Here is a 14,007-nt window from a genome sequence, read left to right on the forward strand (position 1 = left end):
CGTTCTTGAGACCCAAAGCCGCACATTGATTCTTACATTCTTAGACTTGATGTAAAAAAAAACATGTCCTAATATGTTGGATAGTGTGCAGTTGCTTGATTTTGGTTTTGATTTGGATGATTAAATTTTAAACATGTCCTAACATGTTTAAATTAATTAATTGCTCTATCATTGCAGAAGTTAAATATTTGCAGATCTCTTTGCTTAATAAACATGGAATTAGGGTTTTTGTTCAGATCTCAATTCATGCAGATTAATTATACTTTCTACCCTCCAAAAGTATATTAAACCTTCAAAAAAATAACTTTCACATTTGATTCAATCAGGGAGGGTATAAAGTAAGCAATTAAGTCTACCAACAATTCATTGTATATCTCCATTCATCACTCTTTCAATTCATGAAATTTGGAAAGAATAAAGGTTGTGGCTTAGAAAGAAAAGGCTTAAAGCAGCTTTAGTGGCTACGTTTTGCTTTACCTTACAAAGAATTTTGAGTTGTGAAATACAACGGTTGCTTTCTTTCTTTCTTTTTTCTCAGCAAAAGAAATTTATTAACTATAACCTAGATTTTATGTCTCCTTAAAAGCCTTCTTGAACCTAAATGGAAGAAAAGAATACAACACAATCAGAGATGGTTTCAAGACAGAAAATTCTCTAGAGATTAACCAACAACAAACAAAGAAGAACAAATAGTACAATAAACTGTAACAACAAAGTGAAAATTCACCACCAAGCTTTGAAGAGTTCATCTCTCGTCATTCCATATTTTGTCAGTACGACTGCCGTCGAAAAACTACACCAAAGTGAAATGTCACCACTGAGGTTTGAAGAGTCCATCTCTCGTCATTCCATTTTTTGCTGGTAGAACTGTCATCGAAGAGCTATACCATGGAGTATGTTGAAAACAAATATTTCGGATTCGAGAGATTTTGCGATCAAGCTCTAAGAAGAAGTTGCACAAACTCCGTGACCTTAAAAAAAATTCTGAATTCAATTTAAAGGAGTCAAGGAAGCCGATTTCACAATCAATCCAAATGAAGGTATGCTTTGGATAATTGAAGTTGATCACTTTGGTAATCACCGTAATGTATTTTTTTTTATAAAATAATTAATTTTACACAATATTAATTAAAAGTAATGCATTACTAGCGGTTAATCTATGTTACTCGAATTTAATTAATAATTTCTGTGTTTATAAAAAAAAAAGTATTTAGTCCATAAGTTTGATAGATTTTTATTAGTATTTAGATTAATTTGTTGTTTCACGTTATTATTTTAGTTTGGATTTTGATATTTTGATGATGATGAATCATTTGACTGTTGATATTATGAAATTATGATACATTATAAAAATCAAGTTAAGAAAAATTGAGGGACTAGAAATTACTTTCTCCTTTTTAAAACACTTTTGGCACTAATAATTTTTAGAGATTGGAATGATATATTCAAATGCCCAAAACATAAGTATGGTCTTAACTTTTGCTCACCCAATTCTCATGAGACCCAAATAAGCAATCAACCGGTAACCAACAAGCATCACACCCATGGCAACAACACAAACGAATTGCCTCTCCAGGCCAACAGCTTTTACCGACGGAAAATCTTCAACTTTGCAAAACACCCCATCTTCACCGCCGCAAGGGTACGTTTCATTTGGCTTGAACTGAGATCCGAGGAGGAGTTTAAAAGTATAACCAGTGACCGAAACGTATTTGATCCACGATATGAACGTCGGGACGTGCTGGATATAGAACCCGCCGGCGAGCAAGAAGATCAACACCAGCACCGAACATAGAATGGCGGCTTTTTTAAGGTCCATTAACACTGAACCAATGGCTAACCCTACACCTTGAGAGACTAGGACGCCGTAAAGAAGGACGGACAAGGTGTGAAGGAAGTTTAGCGCAGTGGGTTTCAGACCGGACATCCAATATGCAATCGTAATGAAAGAAGTCGGAAGAATAAGTTCCATGGGAAGATCGGCGACGATTCTCGACATGAAGTACGAGGAAAGCCTGTACATGCCCGACGATCGTTCTTTTTGCAGCATCATTCGTTCTTGTGGGAAGGTGAAAATTGCTTGCATTAAAGGGAAGATTGCCCAAAATCCTGACATGAAAAAGAGGAGTCCAACCTGCATATATCCGTATTAGATACATATTCGTATTCGACGCTTATTCGAAAAGTTCGAATATATATGAAATTACCTGATCCTGCAAGTGAGAAATATCAGATTTCCACCATAACGAGCCTGTAAAAACAGCTGAAATCAGGATCTCAGTAATGTTGTAGATCGAAAAAGATTCATGCTTCCTTTCCTTCAGTCCCCTTTTAAGCAACACGGTGAATTGTTGCCACCAAGTTGTCGGCCATCTTTCCAACTCTTTGTTTCCCAGTTCATCAATAATCTCACGATCTCTGATTTCCTCGAGCTCACCTTTCAATTTCTCATAAATGCTGGTTTTATAGGCTGAAATTACTGTTTCCTTCATCAGGATTTGCTCCTTTGGTGACTCATCTGATGGAATCCCTACAAGTTTTGCAAGTTCTCTTTTTTTAAAAGGTTTGATTCAAAGTATGGTTAACATTAGAAGTATAAAACATACCATTTGCAAGATCCAACAGGAAATCTGCAGGGTTCATGGCGAATGATGGGGAGTATCCAATGCTCGAAAAATGATCCATTGCCGTTGATCCATGTCCGAAATACAGAGGGTTCCCTTCTGATAACAGCAAGAGCTTATGAAACATGTAAAATAACCTACTCGAAGGCTGGTGAATCGTCAACGCGACTGTTCTTCCACCTTTAGCGAGCTCTAACAATATCGACAGGATCCTTTGCGCCGTAGTCGAATCCAGACCGGATGTCGGCTCATCTAAGAACAACAAGCTTGGATTTATGAGCATTTCTTGGCCTATACTTACCCTTTTCCGTTCACCTCCCGAAATGCCTCTCGAAAATTGATCACCGATGATGGTGTTTTTGCATTTTTTTAGTCCTAGTTGATTGATAACAGCTTCCGCATTCGCGATCTTTTCTTCTAAACTGAAACTATTCGGTAATCGAAGAAGGGCGGTGAAAACGAGAGTTTCCGTCACTGTCAATCGAGGGTGTAGAACATCTTCTTGTGTAACAAAGCCGATTCTTAGCTTCATTGAATTGGAGAAAGGCTTTCCATTGTAAGTTATGGTTCCACCGAGGCGACCACCGGTTAGGCGACCCCCTAATGCCGTTAACAGTGTTGTTTTGCCGCTGCCTGACGGACCGAGTATGGCCAACATTTCACCTGGTTGAACCATCCCTGTTATCCCGTTTAAGATCACTAAATTTTCATCTGATCTGGACTTATTTTTCAGGAATTTTCGCTCTTTCTGGGACTTGACTTTGTAGACAACATCGACAAACTGTAGAAATTCAACATTAATAAACACTAATAAACTAAAATGGAAATGGAAATAGTATGAATATACCTTTAAAATAACAGGGCGATTTGAACTCTTAAACAAGGCAGTGGCAGTGGCTTCCAACTGATCTGCGGCAGCAGCCATAGTTTCTGCTTCGATATCCAACAACTCTTCCGCCATTGTTACAAATCAAAGCTACCACTGCCACTCTATAAAGGAGAGGGAAAAAGAAGAGATATGCTAAAAGGAAAGATGATCTTGATCAATGCAAAAGAAAGAGAAGACGGTTTATGTTTGATTTGGGCATTTTCTTTCCTTGAATTTCCTCAGTTTGCATAACTTGCACAGCTTTTTTTCTCAAGTTTCAGTTATGGTTCGGCTATCATTTTTTTCATACACTATTAGGTGTTTCGGACGGCTAGAATTAAAATTAAAGATTTCTTACTTCAAGAATTCCAAAAATGTTGAGAGCTTGTAATTCATGTGGTTCCAAAACAAAGATTCATCTCAACACGATTCGAACAAGCTCAACAAAATCACACGAGGGCATAATGTGCAAAAACCATGTTTCAAAACACACCAATCCGAGCTCCCTCGACACCACCATTTTGAACCTTGGAACGGATCTTATGAGCCTTTCAACACTTTGGTCATCCTTGTTGCGGAAGACGGCTATCGGATAGAGCAAAATCGCAACTGATAATTTGAGAAAATAAAAATGAAGATAAAAGAGACACAAAATTTACGTGGAAAACCCCTGAATAATATAGGGTAAAAACCACGGGCAACGGTAGAAGAATTTCACTATGAGAAAATAGGAATTACAACCTCTCTCGATATACCAAGGAGAAAACAATGATAATTTTCTCTAGATAAAAATGAGAAAACAACTCTCAAGAAACTCTCTAAAATCTCTCTAGTATTGGAAGAAAGCTAGAATGCTTTGGGATGGCTTTGAAGCTAAATGAGTTAGGGCATTTATAGTTGAAACTTAAGGACTAATCTTATAAATACCCTAAAGTTTAGTGACTAAAGTTTATAATTTGCCCATTTAATTTTCAAACATTATTGCACCTAATTTTGACATTGTTGCACCTAATTTTGACATTGCAATATTAGGTGCCTAACTTGAACCAATTTTCCAAGCTTTGACATTTCAACAATCTCCCACTTGAAGATTTGATTGGAACAATCATATCTTCACACCATTCTTTCTACCTTGTACCATCATGTTGCTTACGTCTCTGACAGGCCACAAGAGGATCGACACCAGGTAAATTTATCAGCATTGATCGCCTTCGTCATGAAATCTGCTATGTTGTCTTTGGTATGGATCTTCTGTATATCTACTGTTCCTTCTTCCACCTTTTCACGAATGAAATGGTACTGAACTCGTATGTGCTTAGTCCTTGAATGAAATGTTGGATTCCTTGCTAGATGCAAGGCGCTTTGACTGTCACAAAACAGAGAGACATACTCTTGATTGTGCCCAAGCTCCTCCAATAGCATCTTCAACCAAATTGTTTCTTTACTGGCTTGTGTAGCTGCTACATATTGCCTCTGTTGTGGACGTAGCCACAACTGACTACAATTTTGAAACCCAGCTTACAGCTCCACCAGCAACTTTGAACATATATCCTGTAGTAGATTTGCTTTTATCCAAATCCCCTGCATAGTCAGAATCTACATACCCATTAATTAGTAAGTTTGATCCTCCGTAACATAATGCAACATTTGAGGTCCCTTTGATGTATCTTAGGATCCTCTTTACTGTATTCCAATGCTCTTTGCCTGGATTCGCCATGTACCGACTAACCACTCCCACTGCTTGTGCAATGTCTGGTCTTGTGCATATCATAGCGAACATTAAACTTCCCACTGCTGATGCATACGGTACTCGAGACATCTCCATCCTCTCTTCTTCACTGCTAGGACTCATACTGGAGGATAATTTGACGTTAATAGGAAGAGGGGTAGAAATTGGCTTACAATCTTGCATGTTGAATCGTGACAAGATCTTCTTCAAGTAATTCTTTTGTGAAAGCCAAATCTTCCTATTACTTCTGTCTCGGTGAATTTGCATCCCTAGAATCTTGTTTGCTGATCCCAAGTCCTTCATTTCAAATTCCCTAGCCAGTTGTGCCTTTAATTCTTCAATATGATCTTTGTTGGGTCCTGCAACCAACATGTCAAACACATACAATAGCAATATAACAAAATCATTATCACCAGACCTCTTGAAATAAGCACAAGGGTCTGCATTAAGTCTGTTGTATCTAAGGCACATAATGAAGGAATCAAATCTCTTATACCAACACCTCGGCGCCTGCTTTAGACCGTACAGAGATTTGTTCAACCTGCAAACCAAGTTCTTCTTTTCGTCTTCTTCAAAACCTTCAGGCTGGAGCATATAAATCTCTTCTTCAAGATTTTCATGAAGAAAAGATGTTTTAACATCTAGCTGTTCCAGATGTAAATTCAATGTAGCACACATTGCCAATACTACACGAACTCTTGTCAGTCGAACCACAAGAGAAAATATTTCATTGAAATCAATACCTTCTTTTTGAGCATATCCTTTGACCACTAGTCTTGCACGATACCTCTCAACTTGATCGTCACCATTTCGCTTGATTTTGAAAACCCATTTGTTACCAATTGGCTTCCTTCCTTGTGGTAGTGGCACAAGGTCCCATGTATTATTTTTATGAAGGGCATCGATTTCTTCTTGCATCGCCATCATCCACAGTGAAGCATCTGAGCTGTTTATTGCCTCCTGGTATGTTGATGGCTCACCGTCCTCTGTTAAAAGGCAGTATGCAATATTACATTCTATAACATAATCTGAGTGCCAATTGGGACGTCTTCTCACACGATCTGATTGATGAGTTGTTGGAGCTTCAGAATTCTCTGGTTCTTGTTCATCATGTGCTGGTTCTGCTTCAGAAGAATCTCTTTCTTCAAACTCTTTTTCCACATGTATCTAAGTAGTCTCTGACTTTTCAGCTCTATCATCGTCTTCTTTTCTTTGTAGTTTATCTTCTACAAAGATAACATCTCTACTAATGATCACTTTGCGGGCAGTGGGATCCCACAAACGATACCTCTTTACTCCATCAGCATACCCCAAGAATTTGCATTTCCTGGATTTTGGATCCAACTTTGAAATTTCTTGGGAGTTATACATCACGTACACTATACTTCCAAATATATGGAGGTTTGAATAATCAACTGGTTTACCAGTCCACATCTCCATTGGTGTCTTCAGCTCTATTGCAGTTGATGGAGCTCGATTCACCAAATAACAGGCGGTATTGACTGCTTCTGCCCAGAATGATTTTTCTAGGCCTGCGTCCATCAACATTGCTCTTGTTCTTTCTAACAAGGTTCTGTTCATCCGCTCTGCCACTCCATTTTGTTGAGGAGTGTTCGCCACTGTGAACTGTCTTTTGATGCCTTCTTTCCTGTAAAAGTCATCAAATTCTTCGCTTGTGTATTCTCCTCCATTATCTGTTCTGAAACACTTGATCTTATTTCCAGAATCAAGTTCCACCCGCGCTTTGAAGTTTTTGAAAGTTGAAAACACGTCTGACTTCTTCTTAATAGGGTGCACCCAACATCTCCTGGAGTAGTCATCAATAAATGAGACAAAGTATTTTTCTCCACCTAGGGACGTTACTGGTGCTTGTCATACGTCAGAGTGAACCAATTCTAGAACACTTTTGCCTCTAGAATTTGATGTGTCAAATTTCAACCGGTGCTGCTTACTTGTTATGCAATGCTCACACAAAGAAAGTGATACCTTTGTTAAGCCTGGAAGTAGCTTTTGCTCCACAAGGACTTTCATTCCTTGTTCTGACATGTGTCCAAGTTTCTGATGCCATAGGATTGCCGAATTTGAACTACATGAGGCAACAGAGGCTTCTGCTTCTAGCAAAGTCTCTCCCTTCAGCATGTACAAGTTTGCTGCTATCTTTTCGCCTTTTAGCACCACAAGTGCTCCACGGAACACCTTCATGATTCCTTTTCGTGTTTCAATCTTGCTAGCATTATTATCCAACAATCCGTAAGATAATAAATTTTTCTTCAGGCCTTTCACGTGCCGCACATCTCGAACAACTTTAATTGTTCCATCGTATATCTTCAATTTGATGGTTCTCACGCCTATGATCTCTAAGGCATGATCATTGCAACTGTACGATGGAACCATTCTCTTCTTGAGGTCATGTGATATGTTGCTCCCGAATCAATGAGCCATATATCTACAAATCGTTTTCTTCCTTCCACGGTGGTTGACGCTTCACAGCATAGAGCATCTCCATCATCTGAAGTGTTTGCGATATTGCATTGTAGATTGGAGTTTTTATTTAGACTCCAACAATCCTTCTTCAAGTGACCCTTCTTTCCACAGTTGAACACTTTAAATTCTTCTTGCTTCTCGACTTTGATCTACCATGTTTGTGACTGCTGTTTTGGCCACGTTCTGTTGATCTCCCTCTCATCGTTGTCAACGCTTCTGCTTGTTGCAGATTTACTTGTCTGTCATATTTGTTATTGCGCCGATTTTTTTCTTGTAGAACAGCAGCTGCAACGTCATCGAAGACTAGACTGGTGACATTACTGTTTGTCAAGTTGATGATGAGTTGATCATATGAATCCGGTAGACTTTGAAGTAGAAGTTCAGCACGTTCTTGTTCTCTTATTTTACAGCTTAAGGATGTAAGCTGAGAAAATAAGGTGTTCAGTGTATTTAAGTGCTCCGTCACTGAAGTAGATTCTGGCATACAGAGAGTGTACAATTTCCTCTCTTAAGGAAAATTTTATTGTGCAGCGATGTGGCCTCGTACAGTTTGGTAAGATGATCCCATATCTCCTTAGCTGTCTTCTTCTCCTCGATGCTTGACAATACTTCATCTGCTAATGCTAAATGAAAGTTTGCTATAGCATTCCCGTCCATCTCGTTCCATTTGATGTCATCTGCGAAATCCACCGGTCTTTCATTGATAGCCGCTAGACACCCGTCTTTCCTTAGGATGGCCTTCATCTTCAATTTCCACAATGAGAAATTTCTCCCATTGAATTTTTCAATATCAAATTTTGTTGCCATAGCTTCTTTTACGGATAGTTCCCACTATTTCACTATCGTGAATAGTTCTCTGGAACCTTCAAAGAATGGGTAATAACTTCTTATTTTATTATGTTGGAGGATCCACCTTTTGGTGGCAACACAAAGACAATAAGCAGATATTACACACTCTAATCTAGCTCTGATACCAATTGTTGCGGAAGACGGCTATCAGATAGAGAAAAATCGCAACTGATAATTTGAGAAAATAAAAATGAAAATAAAAGAGACACAAAATTTACGTGGAAAACCCCTGAATAATATAGGGTAAAAACCACGGGCAACGGTAGAAGAATTTCACTATGAGAAAATAGGAATTACAACCTCTCTCGATCTACCAAGGAGAAAACAATGATAATTCTCTCTAGATAAAAGGAGAAAACAACTCTCAAGAAACTCTCTAAAATCTCTCTAGTATTGGAAGAAAGCTAGAATGCTTTGGGATGGTTTTGAAGGTAAATGAGCTAGGGTATTTATAGTTGAAACTTAAGGACTAATCTTATAAATACCCTAAAGTTTAGTGACTAAAGTTTATAATTTACCCATTTAATTTTCAAACATTATTGCATCTAATTTTGACATTGTTGCACCTAATTTTGACATTGCAATATTAGGTGCCTAACTTGAACCAATTTTCCAAGCTTTGACATTTCAACAATCCGTACGTCGGACTGGATATGAGCTTGCAGGTCGACCACGTCGAAGGTTTGGAAAATGAGCCATAACTTTAACAATTTAAACCGTCGCCCAGTACCGATTTGTCGGTCCTTGAAATAGGCGATGAAATCTGAATAGAAATTTGTTACTGACAAAACAGAAGTATTAGTGACACTGTCCAAATAAAAACAAGAGAAAATAACTTCAGTGACCAAAAATGCCTTATAATATACGATTTTAACGAATTTTTTTGGATTTGCCAAAATGACCAACTAAATCGCAATGCGGTCGATAATTCGCAACGCGATCTCCGGTATCGCAAATCAGTTTCCAGATTCGCAACGCGAACATTGACTATCGCAACGCAAACTTCAACTATCGCAATGCGATTTTTCCAAATTCGTTGCGATAGTCCAAGTTCGCGTTGCGATTTATTCCAAATTCGCGTTGCAATAGTCCAAGTTTGCGTTGCGATTTATTCCAAGTTCGTTGCGATAGTCCAAGTTCGCATTGCGATTTATTTCAAGTTCGTTGCGATAGTCGAAGTTCGCGTTGCGATTTATTCCAAATTCGTTGCGATAGTCCAAGTTCGCGTTGCGATAGTCCAAGTTCGCGTTGCGATTTATTCCAAGTTCGTTGCGATAGTCCAAAATCGCAACGACTGGTGGTATTGCATTTGTTTCTTAAGAATTTTCTCTAAAAAGATAGTATTCGCGCGGACGTGTCGAAGACACGTATTACCACGACCACGACCCGAGGCGAGACGGACGGCGGCGGCGCGCGAGAGTTCCCCTTGTTCTCTATCACTCAACAAGGAAGTGGGAAAGTCAGGCCTTAAATATAATTCCCAATAGTGTTTCCAATACTATGTGAGATTGAGCATTATCAACACTTGTTCTCAATACTATGTGGGATTGAGCCTTAAATAGTGATATTATTTGTGAATTATAGTTAATAACTTTAGTATTTGTATGAAAAGTATTTGTGGTTCGTTTAGTTTTCATACAATTCTAATTTATTTTCAATTTATTGTAATTGCACGATAACAATTTTTTTTATTCTCGCTAGTGATGCAATTTTTTTTTGAATGTTTTGCTTAAAATTGCAATAATCGCGATTGATTGTAGATTGACTTTTAATTATGACATATTTAATCGTATAATACTAATAAAATTGGTTACTGATTCAGTTGTTTTAAGGTGCATGATTGTTAATTGTTTCCTGAATAATCACATAGTATTGGAAACAAGTGTTGGTAATGCTCAATCCCACATAGTATTGGAAACACTATTGGGAATGGTATTTAAGGCTTGGCTTTCCCACTTCCTTGTTGAGTGATAGAGAACAAGAGGGACTCTCGCGCGCCACCCCCGCCGCCGTCGCCGTCTCGTCTCGTCTCATGGTCGTAGTCGTGGTAATACGTGTCTTCGACACGTCCGCACGAATACTATCTTTTTAGAGAAAATTCTTAAGAAACAAATGCAATACCACCAGTCGTTGCGATTTTGGACTATCGCAACGAACTTGGAATAAATCGCAACGCGAACTTCGACTATCGCAACGAACTTGGACTATCGCAATGAACTTGGAATAAATCGCAACGCGAACTTGAACTATCGCAACGAACTTGGAATAAATCGCAACGCGAACTTCGACTATCGCAACGAACTTGGAATAAATCGCAACGCGAACTTCGACTATCTCAACGAACTTGGACTATCGCAACGCGAATTTGTAATAAATCGCAACGCGAACTTGGACTATCGCAACGAACTTGGAATAAATCGTAACGCGAACTTCGACTATCGCAACGAATTTGGAATAAATCGCAACGAACTTGGAATAAATCGCAATGAATTTGGAATAAATCGCAACGCGAACTTCGACTATCGCAATGAACTTGGACAATCGCAACGAATTTGTAATAAATCGCAACGCGAACTTTGACTATCGCAACGCAAACTTGGACTATCGCAATGCGAATATGTAAATCGCAATGCGATAGTCGAAGTTCGCGTTGCGAATATGGAAACTGATTTGCGATACCGGAGATCGCGTTGCGAATTATCGATCGCATTGCGATTTAGTTGGTCATTTTGGCAAATCCAAAAAAAGTTGGTTAAAATCGTATATTATAAGGTATTTTTGGTCACTGAGGTTATTTTCTCTAAAAACAAAATGCAAGTTGGCAACATATGGGTTACTATACATTTTAAACACCGCAATTGAATTCTACAATCATTGAGATGCTCACAGTAAAATGTTAATCTTCTAACGGGGGAGGAGTCGTGCTTGATAAAATGGAGGGAGCATAAAACAAAATTCAAGAAACCGAGTGAAGGGAATTTGACGTGTGACCACTATGAAATAACATATGAAATTAATGTAGCTGCTCGAATCTAAGACCTCTATAAAAAATAAAATTTTCTTTTATTACTAAAATCACTTAACAAATTTATCATGTTATCAATTAAAGTGTTTAATCTTGTGATACATTTGAAAATTGAAACAAGCTTTATGAGAGACATAATCCATTTAGAAATCATATACATTACATTCACAAAAAATGGCAAAGTACTAGAAATATTTATGTCATTAGTTTTAAAATATTAAACAAACACTGATCATGGGACAAATCAAAAAATAATAACACATCCTCGTAAAATTTTAGAACTAAATCTATTAAATTCTTTTTTAGTAATATATTATCATTAATTTATTGAAAATATCCCTATTTAGGGAAAACTACAGAGTTTGTTACTTTTGTTTCAGTTTTATAAACGTATGGTCACTAGATACAAAAAATATAATTCATAGTCACTTTCGTTTTGTTTTAATTAAGATGTGGTCACTGAAATGTTAAATTCAATTAGTTTGATGACGTGACACATTAGTAAAAGGGTTTAATTTTTACTTGAACTCTTGAACTTTAGATAAATTATTAATTATGGTCCTTTTTGTAAATTAAAAATAATTCAAGGATAAAATGTCAAATTACCCACTTTTTCCACATGTTTTCTTCCCAACCCATCTTCTCCGCTTCCCCTGCTTCAAACCATCTCTTGTTTAAACATTTTAGCCTCACGAAATTTTAAAACTTTAAAATATATATGATTCAGTTTTTACCAGTTTAGGCTTCTTATCAAATAAATGAGACTGTATAAACTTAGTAACTCCATCGCCAACCCTCGATCAAAAACTCCGAATAACCATAACTCGAGCTCATCGATTTGCTCTCTTTGAACCACGACTGAATCAAGTTCTTGTTCATCAGACTTGGTTTATACGATTAAATTCGTATTTTAATCTTTTATGATATACTTATGTTTTGGTTACGACTCATTTATATTATTATGTCTCACTAAGTGAATACTTAGTGTGTGATGGTTTCACGCATAGATAATCAAGTATTATCAGAATAAGGAGTGCAGTTGATATCATCTGTCAATGATTGCCTCGTCAGTAATAGTATGACATCTTTAGATATTTATTTTGATATTACTAGTTGGCATGTACTTAGATATGTTGTGATGCTCTGATAAGATACTTGGTACTTGGTTGTAGCATTATGTTATATTCGAACTTAAATTAATATTTGATGGATTTTAAACGTTATTATTATTATTATTATTATTATGTATTTGAAGAATGTTTAAATAAACAAAATTTTATTGATTTTCAAGTACGAAAATATTTTAAAAGTCATGTGACATATGTGACTTGTGTACAGGGACGTATATGGGAAATGGGTGTTACAATTTCATCTTGAAATTCTCATAGCTATGGTTGAGAAGACCGATTTTAGTTTCCCTTACTTCATCGGTTTCTTCATGAGTGACTTGGAGTTTCTCCATCTCCTTAGCATTTGAACAAGAGGATATTCTTCTATATTCATCAGGGTATGCCTTTGCATTGAGTTTGAACTTCGTTTTCTCTCCATCACTCCAATCATCCATCTCATCGATTGGAGTATATCATCCCTTCATAATAGAATTCCAAGCTCCTAGATCGTTAGCTTGAATGAAGATCATCATCATATTCTTCCAATGAGCATAATTTGCACCATTAAAATAAGGTGACTTGTTAACCAGTTGAGAGTCTTCAATATAGTAGGAGCCGGAGGTTAAAGTCTCGGTTGCATCAGGAATTGATATAACTTCTTCAAGGATCGTCTCAAGGTTGTTAATCCTTTTAATGAGTCAAGCACTGACACCAATTATTAGGATTGATTAAGATTAATTGATCAACCGAAAAAGTGCCAAGAGGAGGTGAATTGGCCTTTTGAAAAATTTGGGTATGGAATATAAAGAGATAGACAATTTACACAAGGATTTATAGTGGTTCGACTTCTAAACCAAGTCTACATCCTCTACCTTAGCTCCACACTAAGGATTTTCTAACAAATTCACTAATTTGTTCTTTCTTTTTCTTGGCTCAATAGTAGCATTTACAAAACCCTTAGTTTTTTAATGGCTAAACTAGAACCACATTTCTTTTACAAAGGTTGAAAGATGTAAACAAGAAAACCTCACAAAGGTAAGCGTTTACAAAAATTAAGCTCACAAGAAAAACAATTGAAAGATTTGCAATAAGCTCAAACATATATGTACAAGAGAAAATGGAAAATAAAGAGTGAAAGAGTTTTTTTCTCTTCATCTCTATTGCTTGGATGGTGTTGTAATCTTCTTCAAGTGTCTTCAAATTGTTTTTATATGTTGGAATAAGTTTGTGGTCATTTTTAGCCGTTGGGTGTATTTTGGAGCCATTGGGGATGAATTTTTCGCAAAAATAAAACTGTCCAGAATAGGGAGTATCAGTAC

The 14,007-nt window shown here is 37.1% G+C and overlaps 1 protein-coding gene across 1 annotated transcript; it reads right to left on the bottom strand.

The window, feature by feature from the left end:
- Window positions 1-1,412: 1,412 nt before the first annotated feature.
- On the bottom strand, window positions 1,413-3,688 carry LOC120122491 (ABC transporter G family member 9-like). Its single transcript, XM_039141634.1, has 4 exons — window positions 3,472-3,688; window positions 2,607-3,405; window positions 2,208-2,530; window positions 1,413-2,134 (listed from the first exon to the last, which is right to left on the bottom strand). The coding sequence occupies exons 1-4, from the start codon at window positions 3,583-3,585 to the stop codon at window positions 1,484-1,486; spliced, it is 1,887 nt and encodes a 628-aa protein (XP_038997565.1). The 5' UTR covers window positions 3,586-3,688; the 3' UTR covers window positions 1,413-1,483.
- Between the last annotated feature and the right edge of the window lie 10,319 nt (window positions 3,689-14,007).

The sequence above is a fragment of the Hibiscus syriacus genome, unplaced genomic scaffold (assembly GCF_006381635.1).
Source record: "Hibiscus syriacus cultivar Baekdansim isolate YM2019G1 unplaced genomic scaffold, ASM638163v2 tig00001120_pilon, whole genome shotgun sequence".
Classification (NCBI taxonomy): Eukaryota; Viridiplantae; Streptophyta; class Magnoliopsida; order Malvales; family Malvaceae; genus Hibiscus; species Hibiscus syriacus.